Here is a 21,330-nt window from a genome sequence, read left to right as displayed (position 1 = left end):
GACTGTGTATTCTAGAAAGTGTGTCCCTTGACTGGATAGGATAAAATGTGAGGCTGCACTCACTGCTGTCATGTAGGGTATATCTGTTTCCTATGGGAAGAATGGTTTCAGAACCCAAACAAATCCAAGGTGGACCAGCCTCTTAGCGAGTCTTGACACCTCGGGTGTCGATGGAACTGATGTCGACGCTATCAAAGTCATCTTCTCGGCCGCAGGGGTTGACTTTGTCACTTCATCATTTCCAGACACTTGTTGTCATCTTTGTGCGCGACGGACGCCTCGGGCCCGACCGCCCTGACTCAACCGTGACAGGATGGGTGTGGGTGGGGGCGCAGCTGTGAAGTAAAAATCAAATAGATGCTCTGATCCACGCTGGTTGTTGTCACAGCTGGTGGATGTGGAGTCAATTGGACTCCCCAAATAACATCTTTCAAAACATTGCTGGACAAATTGCTCCCAAATTCTTTCTCGTTGTATTTGTTGGTGGGGCTGGGGCCCCGGCGGGTTGGGGGCCCGGGGGCCGGGGGACGCTGGAATGACGTCATTGTCTCATTCGCATAATTGGCCGTGGTGCGTGCGGAAGCACGTTGGTAAACCTCTCACTCTCCCACGCCTTAAGAATCACACTGCACGTGGTGTTTGACCGCTCGGGCTTTTTTTCATTTCCTGTTCCAGTTATCGAATGTTTAAAAAAAAAAAAATGTCAAGTGTTTTTCCCAGAGGCAAAGAAACTTGATCAGAGCGCAAATGCAGAAAAACCTGAAGAGCTGCATCCTCCACGCTCCAGCTTCCCTGTTCCTCTGCCCTCTGATGGTCTGCAGGTTTGCATTGGACCCCTTTAGACCTGCACGGGGGCGTCCCTGTCTAACATGGGCCTCCCCTGGTCTGCATTGGACCCTATAGATTCTAATGGGGCCACCACAGAGCCCCTTAGCTCTGACGGGGGAAAGAGTGATTGGCAGACGTGTACCGACACGACAGGAGGCGTCACTCTGCTGTATTATCGTGAGAGCGTGCGCGGCCATGGCGTCACCCTTACGTCATCGCTCAGCAAGGAGTATTGTCATGTGGAATGTGGCCCCCGCCTGTTTTGATTTAGCGCTTGGAGAGTGGCGAGGTTGACGCGAGAACAGGAAGTGGCAGGTAAGAACAGGAAGTGAGGAGGCGGCAGACCAAACAAGGAAGCAAAGCTTCACGGCGGCCGGTCAGGGTGGTGGTGCGAGGGGGCGGGGGGTAATCCTCTGGCCATCTGCTGCTGTTGCTTTGTGTGTTGGGATGTAGAGCTCACGTGGGATGCGCCCCCCTCCCGCCCCAACCTGCCATGATAATGCTACTTCCTGGTCATCACAGCTTCCTGCACACAATCGGTGGCTTTTACCTCCTGATGTGACCTGCGAGCGCGCTTTGTGCTCCATGCGGCCTGAAGGGGTCGCCTCGTTTAACGGGTGGGGTGGGAGGGTGTGAGAGTGGTGGGCGTTGATGACATGCAGTGTGGATGCTGTGGGAGACAAAAAATGCACAAAAGAAAAGATGAGTGTTTTTAATTTCACTGATCCATTTTCAGGCCGCACGGTGGTCTAGTGGTTAGCATGTTGGCCAACACAGTAACAGTCTGGAGATTGGGAAGACGTGGGTTCGATTCTCCCTTGGGCATTTCTGTGTGGAGTTTGCATGTTCTCCCCGTGTGTGTGTGGGTTTTCTCCGGGTACTCCGGTTTCCTCCCACATTCCCAAAAACATGCATGTTAGGTTAATTGGCGACTCTAAATTGTCCATAGGTATGAATGTGAGTGTGAATGGTTGTTTGTCTATATGTGCCCTGTGATTGGCTGGCGACCAGTCCAGGGTGTACCCCGCCTGTCGCCCGAAGTCAGCTGGGATAGGCTCCAGCATGCCCCCGTGACCCTAATGAGGATGAAGCGGCATAGAAAATGGATGGATGAGTCATTTTCACTGATTTGATTGAATGTAACGTCAAACAATTACAAATTTTAATCAAATTAATCACAATTTTGAAATGAATTGATCATGATTAATCACCATTCACAACTATGTCTGAAATATGGGCATTTTTACTGTATTTAATGATAAATGAAAGGACAGGATGATACTGTTTGTATGGATTAACAGCTCCAAATGAACTGAATATGTCAATCAAAGCAAAATGACACCATATAAATCGAAAAATCTATTTGTCTAACACTGGACTCTTTTAATAGTGACAGAACGTCTGAATCACACTTTAAACCTGTGTTATGACTGTATGAGCAATGAGGGGTTGCGTTCAAAGACACCATGCACTTGCTTTCCATGTATTTTCCAGCATATTTACAGTAATGTAGCAAATTGTACATCCGAATGAAGAGTTCCGCAGTGAGTGATAAGAATATCCACCTCACATTTACACACACGCACATGCATTATAAAGCCGGGATGTCCGGAGTGTCCCTGAATGCATCCGGTGTTCTTGTAATGACAATGAGGAAGTGTCCTTCCCGGAACGAGTGGACTCGAGACGTGTGGAAGTTGGAGATACAGTACACACGCAGCACATGATGTCGGGATTGTACTGCTGTTGATGTGTTCAGGTCGGAATGAAGTTAGAAAAGAGCGTCAGACTCTGTGTGACGGTGCGGGGACGCTCCACTGTGCTTCCGTCTGCCGTCATAGCAGAGAGGAGTGCTTGCTGTGGTGCGCATGCGTTAATGAGGCTTACAAATGTAACGTGATTAATTAAATGAATGAGTTACCGCAGGTAAAAACCCTAATTAAAAAAACAAACAAAAAAATATATATATAATACAGTTTGAGGGAGGAGGGGCTCCACTCGTTTAACTGAACCACAGTTCAATTGGACTCTGAAGAGTCCAAAGGTTTTTCCAGCGAGGGCCACATAGTGAAAAATGAAAGGGTGCAACTTTGCCACTTTGATATTTTGTAAATATGATAAGAAGTTAGATATATTTCAAGAAAAAAAAGTCATTTTTTTGGGAATATTTCAACTTTCTTCTTAAAAACTCTTTTGTAAATTTTCTTTTTGTACTATAATATTCTGTAATATTTATTCCCATAATATTAGAAATTTTCCTCAACTTATTTTTCTAAAAATTACAGCTTTATTTTGCTGTCAAAAAAAAGTATATATTTTCTTTAATATTTCAGCTCTTTGCTACTAAAATGACATTATTGTCCTTTATAATAGGATTTAGTTAGTGTTAGTTTATTCCTGTAAAACTTTTTGCTTTTTTTACTTAATATTTTTTATTTTCTTCTCTTAAAGCTACGGCTGTTTTTGTTTTATTTTGCTGCTTTAAAAAAAAAACAAAACTATTTCAGCTTTTTTTTTTTCAGCTAAATTTTCTTCTTGTAATGATGACTTTATTCTCATTATTTTTTTTTTTAACTTTATTCTCATAACATTATCACGTTTTCTGCAACCTAATTTTCTAACAATTCCATTTTGTTTCTTTCTCATAATGTTACAATTTTTTTAAAATTGGGTATTTCTGCTTGAATATTTCAACTCTATGCTACTAAAATGACTTTTTCCTCATATGTTTTTTTTCTTGTTAGAATATGACTTTTTTTCCTAATATTTTGACTTTATTCTCGTAAAATTACAGCTGTTTTTTTCCCATTTCTTCTGTCAGGCTTCTCAACGAAGCACTCACACACGCCGCACGCAACACACGCACACACTCATAGCACTTTATTTATTTATTTATTTGTATTATTTATTTGTATTCATGTCTCTTCTGTTGTTGTTGCTTAATTTATTGGTATTTATGTTTCTTATGTTCTTATTCTTTCTTGTGTTTTCTTTCTTTTCTTGGGAGAATGAACAGAATAAGATTTTCATTGCATAGTAGAACTGCCTGTTTTACTGTGCACATGACAATAAAACTCTTGAATCTTGAATCTGTTCCAGCTATTTCAGCTTTCTTCTTTTATATTTTCTTCTCATAATTATGACTTCATTCCCATCATATTTTGCCTTTTATTATAACTGTTTACCCAACCAAATTTTCCAAAAATGACAACCTTATTTGCTGTTTTTTGTTTTTCCCATAATATTCCGACTTAAAAAAATAACTCAAAAATTTACAGCTGCTTTTGCCATTTCTGCCGGTGTTTTTTGTTTTGTTTTTCAACTATTTCAACCTTCTTCTTGTAAATGTTCTTCTCGTAATATGACTTTATTCCCATGATAATTATAACTTTTTCCCAGAGCTAAATTAATAATACATCATTTTGGCGTTATTTTGGAGCTCAAATGGTCCTTTGCATGAGTTTGAGCGTAGCGTGTGTGGGCTTTAAAGAATATGACATAATAATTCTCTGACAGCGCAGCTCCAGATTTAATCCCGTGCATGACTCATCACATGCTCACCAGATTATGGCTATTCCCTACTTTTCTTTGAACTTTTTTTTATCTTGACAAAGATCGGCGTCCACTTACAGATCAAAACTGACCTCGTCTTGAAGTGTGGATGACTTTATGCAGGCTGAGATGGTGTGTGTGTGTGTGTGTGTGTGTGTGTGTGTGTCTGTGTAGCACAATGCGGGCTAGCAGCCTGCGGTAGCCTGCAGGCCTGCTTAAGGCATTAGCTGGCCAGGATTATCAAACGATCAAACGCTCGCTCTGCAGCTGCAGGCACACACACACGCACGCTGACATACAATCACAACCACACACGTGCCAACACGTGCACGCCTGTGGCCCGCTTCTAATCAGACGGTGACCCACAGCGACGCTGACCTCTGACACCTCGGAGCTGTTATACTGACCTTTCACAGTTGCAGCCAACAGCGAGCATGACTGCAAGTCACCTGCAAGTTACTTTCGGGGGTTTTGGGACCCCCAGAAGGGTGGAATTATATTATAGAACGAATCTTTCTGTGAACTCCAGTCGTTTAGAGCCCTATTTCACTGTGCTTGAATAAACGTATGCAGCCCCTTCTCCCCCAAAGTGCCTCAAGGAAGTCATAATTATCAGATAGAAAGTTGAAATGATGAGATACAAGTTGCGCATGTGCTAAAGGCTCCAGTGATGAAGGCAGCACATGCATGGTGTGTATCTCATAATTGTGACTTTTTGTCTCGGAATTTCAACATTTTATCTTGTAATTTTGACTTTTTATCCCATAATTTTGACTTTATCTCATAATTATGAACGTTAATCTCATTATGACTTTTTATCTTATGAATGCGACTTTTTATCTAATTATGACTTTTTTTGTCACATAATTTCATCTTTTTATCTCACGATTATGACTTTCCTTGTTTTTTGTCTTTCAGTGGCAGAAAGGGCTTTCTATTGTTTTGTGGTTGACTATGGCCTTGCATTTGTCAAGATTTTTAGCCTAAATGAAGCATTTTCAAGCATCAAAATGGATAAATGAAGACACCCCTATAGTCACCTTTCCTATTACCCAATATAGTAGACATAAATAAGACATTCTGTATAAAACATAGAAAACCTGTTGATGACCTTATAAATACACTTTTTAACATTATTAGAGCTCTCTAGACATGAAATAACACCCCTATGGTCGCCCTTACACTCCTATTACCCAATATAGTAGACAAAATAAGACAACATAAGACATAGCAAACCTATTTGCAACCTTCTAAACATGCTTTTTAACATAATTAGAGTCCTCTAGACATGAAATAACACCGCGATAGTCACCTTTACACTCCTGTTACCAATGTAGTAGATATAATACGAGAAAGTAAGACATAGAAAACATGGCTGTGACAGTCTAAATAATTTTTTTAACATTATTAGATCTCTGTAGACATGAAATAACACCCATATAGTCACCTTTATGTAGTCTAATGTAGTAGACACACAGAGATATACTGTACACCAGGGGTCACCAACGTGGTGCCCGGGGGCACCAGGTAGCCCCCACGACCACATGAGGTGCCCGCAAGCCTGCTTTTCATTCAGGTTTCCAGTTAATAATGAAAGAAGAGTAGAAAGAAATGCATTGTGAAATACAACATGTGAGTTGTGGACACCAGCATTTTGTTCATGTTCTGGTAAAACAAGCATATTGGCTTTGTTTGGGTTTAAAATAAGCTCTGAAAATAAATGTTACAAAAATGAGTAGCTCTTGTTCATTTTCATTTTGGAAAAGTAGCTCTCACAAGGAAAAACCTTGGTGACCCCTGCTCCACACACACACACACACACACATATATATACATACACATACTGTATATACATACACATATATACATATACATATATACACATATAAACATACACATATATACATACACATATATACTGTACATACACATATATACATATACATATACATATACATATATACTGCTCAAAAAAATGAGAGGAACACTTGGAAAACACATCAGATCTAAACTGGGGGAAAAATGATGTTGAATATGTTTCCTGATAATAAGTGGGTGATGTATTAGTAACAAAATGATGCCACATCATTTGATAGAAATGAAAATGATCACCCTATAGAGGGGGGAAATCAAAGACACCCCAAAAATGAAAGTGAAAAAATGATGCAGCACACTGGTCCATTTAGCTAAAATGTCATTGTAGCAACTCAAAATGATTCTCAGTAGTTTGTGTGGCCCCCACGTGCTTGTACGCATGCCTGACAACGTCGGGGCATGCTCCTAATGAGACTACGGATGGTGTCCTGGGGGATCTCCTCCCAGATCTGGACCAGGGCATCACTGCGGTACCTGGACGCATGGAGGAGATTCCAGGAGACAGGTAGTTACTCCAGGAGAGCTGGACAGGGCCGTAGAAGGTCCTTCAACCCTCAGCAGGATCATATCTGCTCCTTTGTGCAAGGAGGAACAGGATGAGCACTGCCAGAGCCCTACAAAATGACCTCCAGCAGGCCACTGGTGTGAATGTTTCTGACCAAACAATCACAAACAGGCCCCATGAGGGTGGCCTGAGGGCCCGACGTCCTGTAGTGGGCCCTGTGCTCACTGCCCAGCACCGTAGAGCTCGACTGGCATTTGCCATAGACCACCAGAATTGGCAACTACACCACTGGTGCCCTGTGCTCTTCCCTGATGAGAGCAAGTTCAACCTGAGCACATGCGACAGACGTGAAAGGGTCTGGAGATGCCGTGGAGAACGTTATGCTGCCTGCAACATCATTCAGCATGACCGGTTTGGTGGTGGGTCAGTGATGGTCGGGGGAGGCATATCCCGGGAAGGACGCACAGACCTCTACAGGTTAGATAACGGCACCCTGACTGCTATTAGGTATCGGGATGAAATCCTTGGACCCATTGTCAGAACCTACGCTGGTGCAGTGGGACCTGGGTTCCTCCTGGTCCACGACAATGCCCGACCTCATGTGGCTAGTGTATGCAGGTAGTTCCTGGAGGATGAAGGAATTGATACCATTGACTGGCCCCCACGTTCACCTGACCTAAACCCAATAGAACCCCTCTGGGACATTATGTTTAGGTCCATCCGGCGCCTCCAGGTTGCTCCTCAGACTGTCCAGGAGCTCATTGATGCCCTGGTCCAGATCTGGGAGGAGATCCCCCAGGACACCATCCGTAGTCTCATTAGGAGCATGCCCCCACGTTGTCAGGCATGCGTACAAGCACGTGGGGGCCACACAAACTACTGAGAATCATTTTGAGTTGCTACAATGACATTTTAGCCAAATGGACCAGTGTGCTGCATCATTTTTTCACTTTCATTTTTGGGGTGTCTTTGATTTCCCCCCTCTATAGGGTGATCATTTTCATTTCTATCAAATGATGTGGCATCATTTTGTTACTAATACATCACCCACTTATTATCAGGAAACATATTCAACATCATTTTTCCCCCAGTTTAGATCTGATGTGTTTTCCAAGTGTTCCTCTCATTTTTTTTTGAGCAGTGTAAATATCTATATATGTATGTATATCTATAGATAGATAGATAGATAGATAAGACATAATATAGACCTGCCAATGGAGTGAGACTCCTCCAGCTTGCAGAAGTTAGCTTGGGCGCGTTGGTAACGATCTTGTCTGGTTTCCTCCTGCACTCTTGGAGGGTGATTGAATAAATGTCAGAGAGGATTTGCATTGCAAACTCTGTGAGGTAAGACATTTATCTTCAATCGGCCATTAACCTTTCTTCCTGCCGCACCATGAACACGTCTAAAAGTCCTCACCCCGAGGGCCGACGTGTGATTTCAACCTGCCGCCGCAAAAAAAAAAACATTTCCTACGTTGATTTTCATCCTGAATCTTTGCGTTTTTTGCTGGCTTGTGCTTGTGTGTAAACCTAATTTGTGTTCTTTTTCTTTGTCTCCACAGTGAAGAAGGCCAAACTCCATGGACCTCCAGGTCAGAACTCATTTCTACTTTCTTTCAGATGGTCTTAGAAAAGCTCTGGCATTTGGGATAACGTGCCTGAAACGTAAAGTCACTACAATATGTTGCTTATGTTGTTTGATCATGATTAATCACACTTTTCAAATGAGTTAACCATGACTCGTCACCATTGGCAACCGTGTCACTTTTACTGCATTTTATTCCAAGACATAATAATAACGTCATTTTAGTAGCATCAAGTTGAAATATGTGATTTTTTTAAAGCTGTAATATTATGAGAAACAAACAAAACAAAATAAAGGTGTCATTTTTGGAAAATTAGGTTGGGGAAAAAGTTATAATATTATGGGAATAAAGTCACAGTATTATGGGAATAATATGAGAATAAAGTCATCATAATATGGTAATAAATTCATAATATTTTTGGGAATAAAGTTGTAATATTATGAGAAGAATAATATGAGAATAAAGTCATCATAATATGGGAATAAATTCATAATATTTTGGGAATAAAGTTGTAATATTATAAGAATAATATGATTCAAGATTCAAGATTCAAGATTCAAGAGAGTTTTATTGTCATGTGCATGGTAAAACAGCAGTTATACCATGCAATGAAAATCTTATTCTGTTCATTCTCCCAAGAAAAGAAAGAAAACAAATGAAAGAATAAGAACATAAGAAACATAAACACATAAACATATATACCAATAAATTAAGCAACAACAACAGACGAGACATTAATACAAGTAAATAATACAAATAAATAAATAAATAAAGTGCTATGAGTGTGTGCGTGTGTTGCGTGCGGCGTGTGCGAGTGCTTCGTTGAGGAGCCTGATGGCCTGTGGGTAAAAACTGTTTGCCAGCCTTGTGGTCCTGGACTTCAAACTCCTGTAGCGTCTGCCTGACGGTAGGAGTGTGAATAGTGAGTGTTGTGGATGTGTGCTGTCCTTGATGAGGTTGTGTGTTCTTCGTAGGACTCTAGATTTATAAATGTCTTGCAGTGTGGGGAGGGCTGCCCCAACAATGTTCTGTGAGGTCTTGATCACCCGCTGGAGTGCCTTCCTATCACGTGTTGTACAGTTACCGTACCAAACAGTGATGGAGGCGGTAAGGACACTTTCGATAGTGCATCTGTAGAAGCAACTCAGGATTGTGGTGGACATGCCAAATTTCCTCAGTCTTCTCAGGAAGTACAGTCTCCTTTGGGACTTCTTCAGAATTTGTTGGGTGTTGTGAGACCAGGTGAGGTCCTCGCTGATGTGTGTGCCAAGGAACTTGAAGGTTTTCACCCTCTCCACCTCAGTCTCATCAATAAACAGGGGTCTATGCGGCTCCTTTTCCCTTGTTCTTGGGTCGATGATCATCTCTTTAGTCTTATCTGTATTGAGAAGGAGATTGTTATCACGACACCAAGCTATGAGGTCCGCCACCTCTCTTCTGTATGATGTTTCAACACCACCAGTGATCAGTCCGATGACTGTAGTGTCATCTGCAAATTTAATGATGCTGGTGTTGTTCTGGGAGGCCACGCAATCGTAGGTGAAGAGCGTGTAGAGGAGTGGACTCAGCACACACCCCTGTGGGGTCCCAGTGCTCACAATTCTTGAGCTGGATGTGCGGTTGTGGACTCTGACTGACTGGGGCCTGCCTGTGAGAAAGTTAAACACCCAGTTACAGAGGGAGGGAGACAGGCCAAGTGTGAGGAGCTTATCTGTGAGTTTGTGGGGGCTGACTGTATTGAATGCAGAGCTATAGTCTATAAATAGCATTCTGACGTATGTGTCCTGGCCCTGTAGGTGAGAAAGGGCTGTGTGGATGGCAGTGTTGACTGCATCATCCGTGGACCGGTTCTGGCGATATGCAAACTGTAGAGGGTCCACGGTTGCCGCCGGGATGCTCTTTTTGATGTGGGTCATGACTAATCTTTCAAAGCACTTCATAACAATAGGAGTGAGTGCTATAGGGCGATAGTCATTCAAGCAGGTCACGTTGCTCTTCTTGGGTACGGGCACTATGGTGGTGGACTTAAAGCAGGTCGGTACAGATGCTTGTGCAAGCGACAGGTTAAATATGTCAGCAAGCACATCAGCTAGCTCTGATGAGCAAACCCGAAGTGCACGTCCTGAGACGTTGTCTGGCCCTGCTGCTTTTCGTGGGTTTGTTTTGTTTAGAACCCTGCGCACATCAGCTGATGTCACCATGAGAGGTGAGTCCTGTGTGCTCCCCAGGTTCAGCCACCCTCTCTGCTCATCAGGAGTTTGGGTATCAAAGCGGGCATAGAACTCGTTCAACTCATCAGGAAGTGTGGTTTGGCTGGACGTGGCTACGCTACTCTGCTGTCGATAGTCTGTGATGTGCTGGAGCCCCGCCCACATGCGCCGAGGGTCTGAGGTGGAATAGTAGCCCTCCAGCTTCTGTCTGTACTGCCTCTTGGCCTCCCGTATGGACCTCCTCAGGTCATATCTGGCCTTTTTGTAGTCATCAGCGGTGCCCATGACAAATGCAGTCGAACGAGCACGTAGCTTAGCCCTTACATCACAGTTCATCCACTGTTTTTGGTTAGGGTATTTTCTGTAATACTTGGTGGTGGTAACAGTCTCTATGCATGTGCTAATGTAGCCAGTAACAGCAGAAGCATATTCATCCAAATCAACAGTACAATCTTCCCTCCCCGCTGCAGTTTTAAACACATCCCAGTTTGTGCAGCCAAAGCAGTCCTGAAGTACTTGATCAGTTTCTTCATTCCATACTTTAACTGCTGTACGTACAGGGGGAGCTTTTTTAAGAAGTTGTCTGTATGTTGGATAAAGGAATATAGAGATGTGGTCAGCCTTTCCAAAGTGGGGTCTTGGAACAGCCTTCAAAGCACCTTTCATGTTGCAGTAGACTTGGTCCAGGATGTTATTTTCCCTTGTGGGAAAGCTCACATGCTGGTAATATTTGGGGAGGACAGTCCTGAGGTTACAGTGGTTGAAATCGCCAGATATAATAAATACAGCGTCTGGGTGTTTGGTCTCGTGTTTATCAATGATGTCATGCAGGAGGCCTAGTGCATTAGCAGTGTTAGCTCGTGGTGGGATGTAAACAGCAGTTAAATACACAGCGCTAAACTCACGAGGCAAATAAAAAGGTCTGCATTTCACCATCAGCAGCTCAATGTCCTGCGAGCAGTGCTTTTCCATCGTCTGTACGTCTGTGCACCACCGTTTGTTTACGTAAACACAGACGCCGCCACCTCTGTGTTTACCAGACGCTAAAGTCCGATCTCCCCGGTAAGCAGCAATGATTCCAACTGGATCGCCGAGTCCGGTATATCCTCCGTCAGCCAGGTTTCTGTGAAGGTGAGGACACAGCATTCCCTGATCTCACGTTGAGCTGTAATCCTTGCTCGTAGTTCGTCCATCTTGTTTTCAAGAGAGCGGACGTTGGCTAGCAGCAGGCTTGGTAGCGGTGGCCTCGTCGCTCTAGCTTTTAGCCTAGCATGCAGGCCGGCTCGCTTGCCTCGTTTACGCCTCGGATGCTTTGCTCGCCGGGTATTCAGCTCACCAGGTCCGCAGGCTGCTGCGTTCTCCCGGCGCAGAAGAAAGGCAAAGTCTGAGAGGCTAAATGAAGGTTCATGGTGAACCCTGCCGATGTTCAAAAGTGTCTCTCTGTTGTAATGTACTGCGTGAGTGTGTTGAATGTCCAAAATGAACAATAAAATAGCAAAAAATAGAAAAACACGGGAGAGTGTCACAGAGACGTCTGCCACGGAGGGCGCCATCTTTGAGATATGAGAATAAATTCATAATATTTTGGGAATAAAGTTGTAATATTATGAGAAGAATAATATGAGAATAAAGTCCAAATATTATGGGAACAAAGTCATAATAATATGGGAATGAAGTCATAATATTAATATGATAATAAAGTCCAAATATTATGGGAATAAAGTCATAATATTATGAGAATAATAATAATATGAGAATAAAGTCCAAATATTATGTCAATAAAGTCATAATATTATGAGAAGCAAATTTACAAAGATTATTTAAGTTGAAACATTTGTAAAAATGAAGAAAAAGAGTGAAGTTGCTATGAATAATGTTTCCTCACCTTCTTTCCTGGCGTGTGTAGCTTGTTAGCATACAGTGTACACGTCCTGTATGTCTGCTTGTGTTGCTTTCCAAAGACTCACGAAGCAGATATCGATGTGATCACGAAGCATGATTGACCCTCCTTCCTCCCAATAAGCCTGTCTGTCCCTCCCTTGCCACGCCCCTTCCAGTCATCACTCATAACTTTGGTGTAAATTGCGACTTAGACTAAACTTGTATGCACTGTAGAGCGAGGACCTCCTGTAGTTAGCTTCGGGTTGGCGGTATTGGGACTTCCTCAAAGTCGGGTCAGACATGAGTAGTGAGTCGTCCCAGTCTGCTGCTCCACTTTAGCAAACTGGATCTGGTTTGTCTTAATAATCATCGCCCAGGGGGAGCGGACGCTGTCCCCCCGGCCTCCTTGAAATCCCAAAGGCGTGGGGGCCGTCCCAGAAGATGAAATATGGATCGTTTCTTAAATTAGCTTGCCGATGGCTTGGGGCTTGTCTCGGTGTGGCCGGTGTGGACGTCGGGCACGTCTGCCACCTTTTGGCTTCCGGCGGCACTGCCAGCTGTTTCTAATCATTTGACCCAAAGTAAGGCGGTCATAATATTCCAAACACTTCCCAGAATGACGAAACACACAAAACAGAGACGCCACGTTGGTATCGGATCCGCGTAGCTCACAGGTGGCAAACTCCCGCAATACAAATCGTTTTATACGTGGCCCGCCGCAGCCCACAAATAATGACATTTATTATTCTAATATTATTTTTACATTTATTACATTTGAAATTTTGAACATTAATATTTTTGTCAAATCCAATTTCAAATTCTTTTTTTATTATTTCATATTAAATATTTAATAATTCATTATTAATTGTAAAAATATTTGGATATATTTCCTTTTTTCTAATGTAAATAAACAGGCAATCTTTCTTGTTGTTGTAAATTTTTTATAATAATATAATAAGTTTTTTGTCAAATTCAGTTTAAAATTATTTTTATTATTTATTAATTAATATTTAATATAATAGTTCATTATTATTTGACTAATTTAAATTTAATTTACTAATTTAAATACATTTATGTTAAGAAATTGTTAAATATTTCTTAATATAATTAATATAAATTTTTTTGTTAAAATAATTTGTATATACTGTATGTATTTACGTATGTGTATTTATATTAACTAACAAATAAGGCAAAAAAAATTGCAAAATGTATTTGTCAATTATGCATATTTGCATGTGGCCCACTTTGTACACCAGTTTGACGCCCCTGCACATGATGATGTAGCTCAGGGGTGTCCAAAGTGTGGCCCAGGGGACCATTTTCAGCCCACATCTCATTTAGCGTTGGTCCTAAGCACAGGGCTGTACAGCATGGGCAAACACTGCCATGTTAACGCTGCAGTGAAAGTCCAGAGGATGTGAACGCATCTGGGGAGTCTCTTCCTCATCTCCGTCATGCGTCGCTCCCGGTCTGCTAACAAGTGCTCGTCACGGCGGCGCGCCAAGCAAATGTCATCTCTGCGGGCCGCGCCGCGCCGCGCACGACCATGTGTGACCGAGTATGATTTATTTATTTTCATAAGTGCCGGACGCTTAATTATAAATGACGCAGGCGTGCTCCCCCAGGGCGGGCCCGCTCGGAGCACGCTGGGTTACGTTCCCGCTGCTCATTCCAGACAAGGATGGATCAGCTGCTTTGAGAAAACGCATCACGACAACAACAGGAAGCAGCGGGACAGGAGGACTCACGTGTTAGCATACAGTAGCTACAGTATGTGATGCTAAAGTGCTAACATTACACTCACCTTTTTAACATTAACAACATGCTATCTTAGCATGTTCACTCCCTCATCTGTAGCTGACTGACGGATAGTTGGCAGAGCTATAGGCTATATTTTCAGATGTGTAGCGAAGCCTTCCCTTTGATTTTATTTTTTATTTTTGTTTTGCAAAGCTGTAATAGATTTATTAGGTATTCATGAGTAAAGCCTTGTAATATGTCAACATTTCAGGATATCAAACATATATGTGGCTCTAAAATGTAAAAAAAATAAAGATGTGTAGCAAAGCCTGTCTTTTTGTTTTATGCCAAGCTGTAGTCAACTTCAATTTATTAGGTATTCATGAGTAAAGCATTATAATATGTCAGGATTACAGGATATCAAACATATATGTGGTTCTAAAATGTCACAAATTCAAAGATGTGTAGTGAAGCCTGCTTTTTTATTGATTTATTGTTTTGCAAAGCTATAGTAGACTTAGATTTATTAGGTACTCATCAGTAAAGCGTTATAATATGTCAGCATTACAGGATATCAGACATATATGTGGTTCTAAAATTTAAACAATTAAAAGATGTGTAGCGAAGCCTGCCTTTTTAGTGATTTATTTTTTTGCCAAGCAGTAGTAGACTTCAGTTTATTAGGTATTCATGAGTAAAGCGTTATATGTCTGGATTACAGGACATCAAACATATGTTGTTCTAAAATTTCAAAAATTTAAAGACGTTTAGCGAAGCCTGCTTTTTAAATTAAATTTTTCAGTAATTTTTGTATTTATTATTTTTTATGACGACACGCCCCGTGAAGTGGCAGCAGGCGTAAACCCGGGGTAGTTTCCTCCAGCTAGGGCGCGCCCCAAGCTCCGGGCTCCATTTTAGGACGTGTAGCAAAGCCCGGAACTTTAAAAGCGAGTGTTTCAGGAGCCTCCTCTTTCAAAAGTGGATTTTTACAATCATTAACAGGCTCCAGGCGCCACATAGTTCTGCCGTTAAAAGTCACTTTTGCATAATGGGGGACCTTTTAATCCCTACCTGGCAACCCGCTAAGTGAATGATGGATGATTCCTTGTTAACCCTTTCACCCGCCAGTCGCCATCCTCCTCCTCCTTCCTCCTTCCTTAGCGCCAAGCTCATCTCCGCGGCCATGTCGACATTTGTCTGGGGGGGTCCGTGTGTTTGTTTGGGAAGAACCTGGAAAGACCAGAACCTAAATCAAACTTTAAAAAAGAATAATAATACAAATTCTTTTAAATAAATCAAAAAAAATTAAAATGTAAAAAATGTGAATATTTAAGCAAATTTAACATATTTTTAAGGCATAAAAATGGCCAAATGAAGTGAAACACAAATATAAGGCATTCAGAAGACACATTGAAAGAGGTTGTGACTATGTGTAGCATCCTACACTGGGCACTAGGTGTCAGTAATGTTACATTGATGGGACAATAGCCCCTGCTACTGTACAGAACAAAGGAACAACAAGGAACTCTCCCAATGCTAACATGTGTGAGTCTACAGTGTATTATGTCTTCTATGTCTTATTTTCTCTTATTATGTCTAATATATTGGGTAATAGGAGTGTAAAGGTGACTGTGGAGTGCTATTTTATGTCTAGAGGGCTCTAAAAATGTTTTTAAAAATGTATTTAGAAGGTTGTAATCAGGTTTTGTATGTGTTATGTCTTATTTTCTTTTATTATGTCTGGTGTATTGGGTAATAGGAGTGTAAAGGTGACTATAGGGGTGTTATTTCATGTCTAGAGGGTTCTAATGTTTAAAAAAACATATTTAGAAGGTTATAAACAGGTTTTCTATGCAGGTTTTCTATTTTGTGAGAAAATTCACTTATTACAGTCAGGTGTGCAACCAATTAACCACCATAAACGAGGGATGACTGTACGTGGGAACCCTCCTTTTACTTTTACCATTTCTGGGTTTTTTTGTATTCCTTTGCAGAAAAGTTCAACGCTTATGTGACGTTGAAGGTGCAGAATGTGAAGAGCACCACCATCACAGTGCGAGGAAACCAGCCATGTTGGGAGCAAGACTTCATGTTGTGAGTCGCTGAAATTCACCTTTCTTGTGTTAGCGCTATAGCGATCTGTGTTTACCTAATTAGGCTACAAAAACGCTGTTAGAGTGTAAATCTATCTGTTGTTCATCCTTTTGTGCTAAATGTGAATAATAGGAGTGTAAAGGTGACTATAGGGGTGTTATTTCATGTCTACAGGGCTCTAATCATGTTAAACTGTTTTCAGGTGCAGCAAGGAAAAATATTTTTTTTAATTGTATTTATTTAAAAAAAATCATTCATTAAAAATGGCAAAATATATAATTAAAAAAATATATACTTTTAGGGGGGGAAATGACAAAAAATAAAAAAGCAAGAATATTTTTCATGTAGAAATTCAAAGAAGCTCCTGCCGTTCCACTCGGAGGCCACCTGCCGCTAAACGAAGGCAAAGCGTTAATTAGCGCCTTTGTCTCATTAGCCTAGCGGTGGTCGGGCACAATGGGGGGAGAGTTTGGGGGGGGTCTGCCTTTGTGAGCTGTGACTTCAGGGTGGCGTGTGTCAATCAAGAATGACAACTACAACTTCTACAAAGTTTCTCTGTTTCATTCCCACAATATGACCTTTTTGTTTTTGGAAATAGTGGGACACCAGCTGTGTGTGCGTGCGCGTGCATGTGCGTGCGTGTGCGTGCATGTGCGTGCGTGTGTGTGTGTTAAGCAGATAAGCAGTTGAAAGTTGACCTCGCTTCTCTTAGGGTCAGTAGGGCTCACGTGGTCATGTGACCTCAGATTGAACGCTACAGTCTCTCACTTCCTGTTCTGATGCTCCCCGTCTTACACACACACACACACACACACATGCACGCGCACACACATGCGCGCACCAGCTGTGATGAGTGACAGGCAAAGTGATGCGATGTTAGCATCAATATGCAAATGAGGAGACAGTCAGGATGCTGTTTGTCAGAAAGTGACAGCTGTCATCCGTGTGTGTGTGTGTGTGTGTGTGTGTGTGTGTGTGTGTGTGTGTGTGTGTGTGTGTGTGTGTGTGTGTGTGTGTGTGTGTGTGTGTGTGTGTGTGCGCGCTTTCGCACACGCGTGTGTGTGTGTGTGTGTTTTATTGTGAGGACATGTCTCCTTTAGTGGACAGTAAAGAGACCATTTAAGGTACTGTACTGTACTTGAAAAAATGTGATTCTAGTTACTGTGCTTTTCCAGTACTCGAGTAGTATTTTACCACCGAATACTTCACATGAGTTTTGAATTGGACTTGAGTAGATGTTTGAGACCCGTACTTTTACTCCTACTTCAGCACAATTGTCAGATAAGTAGCTGTGCTTATGTCATTCCACTTCTAGTAACAAGTAACTTTTACTCCAAATACATTTTTTTTTTACTTTGACTTGAGTATTTTTTAAAACCTTTTTAAACCATTACTGAGTGAAAATTTCAGTAAAGTAACTACTTCTACTTGAGTACAATATTTTTCTAACATAGTTGTAATGTAAATGCAAATAATAACTCTTTCCGTAGTCATGAGTAACTAACTTGTACTGCGAGTACATTTTAAATCAGGTTTTTGTTGTCTGTTTTTTTGTTTTACTCGAGTAAAGTTACTGGTACGTCAGTCAAAAGTTCAGTAACACGACTGTACTTTTACTTGAGCACAGTATTTGCATACACCTTCCACCTCGAGTAACTAGAAAGTTACTTTTACTCTGAGTACGTTTGAAGTCATTTGTTTTGCTTTTACTGGAGTAGATATTTAGACGTGTACTTTTCCTCCTACTTGAGTAAAATGGCATCAAATGAAGTACTTTTACTTGACTGCAATAAATACTCTAGTGGACTTTCTATCACACGTCAGACGTGGATGAATAAATGAGGGATGGATGAATGAATATGTAGTATGAATGGATGATGGAGAATAAAGGAATGAATGAATGAATATGTAGTATGAATGATTATGTAGAATGAAGGAATAAATGATATATGAATGAATGGATGATGTAGAATGGATTAATAAATTATGTATGAATGAATGATGGATGGATGGATGGATGAATAGTGTATGGATGAATGAATAAATTTGTGAGTTAATGAATGAATGATGGATAAATGAATGAGTGAATGGATTATATTTAAATGGATGTATGAATGAATGATGGATGGTGAATGAGTGAGTGATGAATGAATGAATGAATGAATGATATATGAATGTATGAATAAATGTATGAATGAGTGATGTATGAATAAATGATTTATGGAGGAATGAGTGAATATGGATGAAGAAATGATGTATGAATGAATGGATGAATAAATTATGTATGAATGACTGGTGGATGGATGGATGAATAAATGTGTGAATGAATAATGTGATTGGATGAATGTATGAATGGATGAATAAATGTGTGAATTAATGATGTATGAATAAATTATTTATAAATGAATGATTGAATATGTATGAATGGATGACTAAATTATGTATGAATGTATGACTGAATGAATGCACGATGGATAAATGAATGATTGAATTGATGATGTATGAATGTGTGAATAAATGTATGAATGATGGATGGATGGATGAGTGGGTGATGAATGAATGACTTGATCTATGAATGGATAGATAAATGATGTATGAATGAATGCTGGATGGATGACTGAATGAATAGTGTATGGATAAATGAATGAGTGAATAGATGATATGAGTGGATGAAGAAATGGCTGTATGAATGAATGATGCATGGCTGGGTGGGTGATGAATGAATGACTGGATGTATGAATGGATAGATAAACGATGTATGAATGAATGATGTCTGTATGGATGGCTAGTGTATGAATGAATGATGTCCCTGCATCTTCAGTCGTCATGTTGACGGGACACGTCGGCCAATCGTACGCTTGCTGGTGTCGGTGGGAAGACTTTGGGGAACCTCGGTGTTCCCACTGCACACAGCAAGGCGTGCTTGGAGGAGTGTGGTGTGGAAGAAGCCAGCGTTGACTCCTGGTTTGTCTTTGTGTGCTTGCGTAGTGAGATCAGCCACCAGGAGTCGGGTCTGGTGGCGGAAGTGTGGAACAAAGGTTTGATTTGGGACACTTTGATCGGCACGGCCCTCGTACCGCTCCACGACATCCCACAGTCTAATGAGGTACCACGCACACGCGCACGCACACGCACACGCGCACGCACACCTACTGTAGGTGCTGACCATTCACCATACTTGAAAGGCAGCTACTGTACATCGGGGTTGCCTACAGCCACAGCTGTTATTGCCAGTGTTCTTGGACCCGACCGTGACGTGGTGGGGGTCAACAACCGGGATTCTATTTTCTTTTTCTTTGTCATTCACAAAAGTAGCAGCCGTGTTTCTGATGCCGGCCTTAAAGTTCCCACATTAGACTTCATCGCGTACTTCGTGTCGTCTTTGGGCCGCCAAAGTCAATAATCATCAATCAAGTTGTTTTATTTTGGAAATACTGCAAAGCTAGTATTTCCTCCTCACTGGTTAGGGGGTTTATTTGGGGTCTCATGTGGTCTTCCAGGAGGGTCCGGGCGAGTGGACTAGTTTGGACTCGGAGGTGCTGATGAGGCAAGATGAGATCTGCGGCACCACCAAGCCCACCCAACACCAAGTGCTGCTGGACGCACGCTTTGAGCTGCCCTTTGGTACGTTGTTGTGGTCCATCTACACGTGCACACACGCACACTCAGGGAGGATGCTCTGCTCGGACCTGAAAAAAAGTTAACTGTGGCTTCTCGATGAAGGACAAATGCTCAGTTAGATTTTTGTCCTTTTTAAAATGACAAGATACCTCCTTTTATTTGTCTTGACTCCTTTTCAGACATCCCGGAGGACGAAGCCCAGTACTGGACCCGAAAACTGGAGCGCATCAACACCATGCGCGTGCACGACGAGGTGCGTTATTCACTTGGCAATTATAGCATAATAATATTTTTATTGTTTTTATTTGTATTAAAATAATTTAAAATGAATATAAATGACAAACTACGTACTGTTATTATAATAGTAATAGTATTTATTGAATATATATTGTTTATTATATTTATTTACAGCTTTGGCCACTGTCATTGTGTTGTTGCATATGACCGCTCTCAGCTCTCTTCTGCCACCTAAAGGCAACGTAAGGCTATTGCACGGTTTTAAAAAGTTTAAAAAGTTAAATATAATTATAATTTATTTTAAATTAGAAATATTATAATGTCATTTTAAGTACATCTAGATAAAAAAAATATTTTAGTCCAATTCGGAATGAATTTAAATAAAAAAAATAATAATGTAATGTAATTTTACATGAATTTAAATTGAACAATAATATTAACATTTAAAAATACATATAATGAAATTTGAAATTAATATAAATGACAAAATATGTACTGTTATACTACTAATAATAATAATAATAGTGTTTATTTAATCATGTATTTATTTACTACTTTTGTCATTGAGTTGTTGCATATGACTGCTCTCAGTTCTCTGCCGCCCCCTAAAGGGAAGTTATGGCTATTACACGTGTGCTACTACAGTACGTTTATGTATTTGAATGAAATGTGTCTTTTGTTGTAGTATCCCCTGCAGGAGGACGTCCAAAGGAGACGGATACCTTCTGTGCCATCACAGTGCTGTAAGTATAAATATATATACTGTTTGTTATTGCTGTATTGTTTCATACTGACAACCGTTTCTAATATTCTGGCCACCTTGTTAAGCCACATGAGAGGGTGAAAATGGGCAGTGCATATAATGTGGTGGCATACGTTTGTTTATTTATTTCCTTGCTGACCATCAGGCAGTTGGACTTATTTTGGATGGAGTGAGCAGCAGCGTACGTACACTGCTTATTTTTATTTTAATCTTTCATTCATTCATTCATTCATTCATTCATTTCACTGCCAGTGCCAAATTGTTGTTTTGATTACTTTTTATTCCGTCCGCCAAACACTACTGTCTATAGTTCTTGTTCGACTTTCATTCGAGTCTGGGTGTGTTTCATGGTTTTTGCCACAAGAGGGAGCTATTTCTCCTCATGAGGCTGTCTGTGTTGTACTGGCGGTGCACATAATCGGAACAAATTAAAAG

General features: G+C 41.1%; 1 protein-coding gene across 1 annotated transcript in view; it reads left to right on the top strand.

Moving 5' to 3' along the window:
• LOC129179402 (uncharacterized) overlaps positions 1–21,330 on the top strand; it is a 107,847-nt gene that overhangs the window by 1,361 nt on the left and 85,156 nt on the right. Inside the window, exons 2-7 of the mRNA XM_054772605.1 lie at positions 8,326–8,355; positions 16,175–16,274; positions 19,263–19,380; positions 19,775–19,898; positions 20,075–20,148; positions 20,818–20,875. Of these exons, the coding sequence (XP_054628580.1) occupies positions 8,326–8,355; positions 16,175–16,274; positions 19,263–19,380; positions 19,775–19,898; positions 20,075–20,148; positions 20,818–20,875 (504 nt within the window). The remainder of the gene's footprint in view (positions 1–8,325; positions 8,356–16,174; positions 16,275–19,262; positions 19,381–19,774; positions 19,899–20,074; positions 20,149–20,817; positions 20,876–21,330) is intronic.

The sequence above is a fragment of the Dunckerocampus dactyliophorus genome, chromosome 4, assembly GCF_027744805.1.
Source record: "Dunckerocampus dactyliophorus isolate RoL2022-P2 chromosome 4, RoL_Ddac_1.1, whole genome shotgun sequence".
In the NCBI taxonomy this organism is placed as follows: Eukaryota; Metazoa; Chordata; class Actinopteri; order Syngnathiformes; family Syngnathidae; genus Dunckerocampus; species Dunckerocampus dactyliophorus.
Note: the sequence above shows the minus strand (reverse complement) of the source record. Positions and strands in the feature narration are given on the sequence as shown.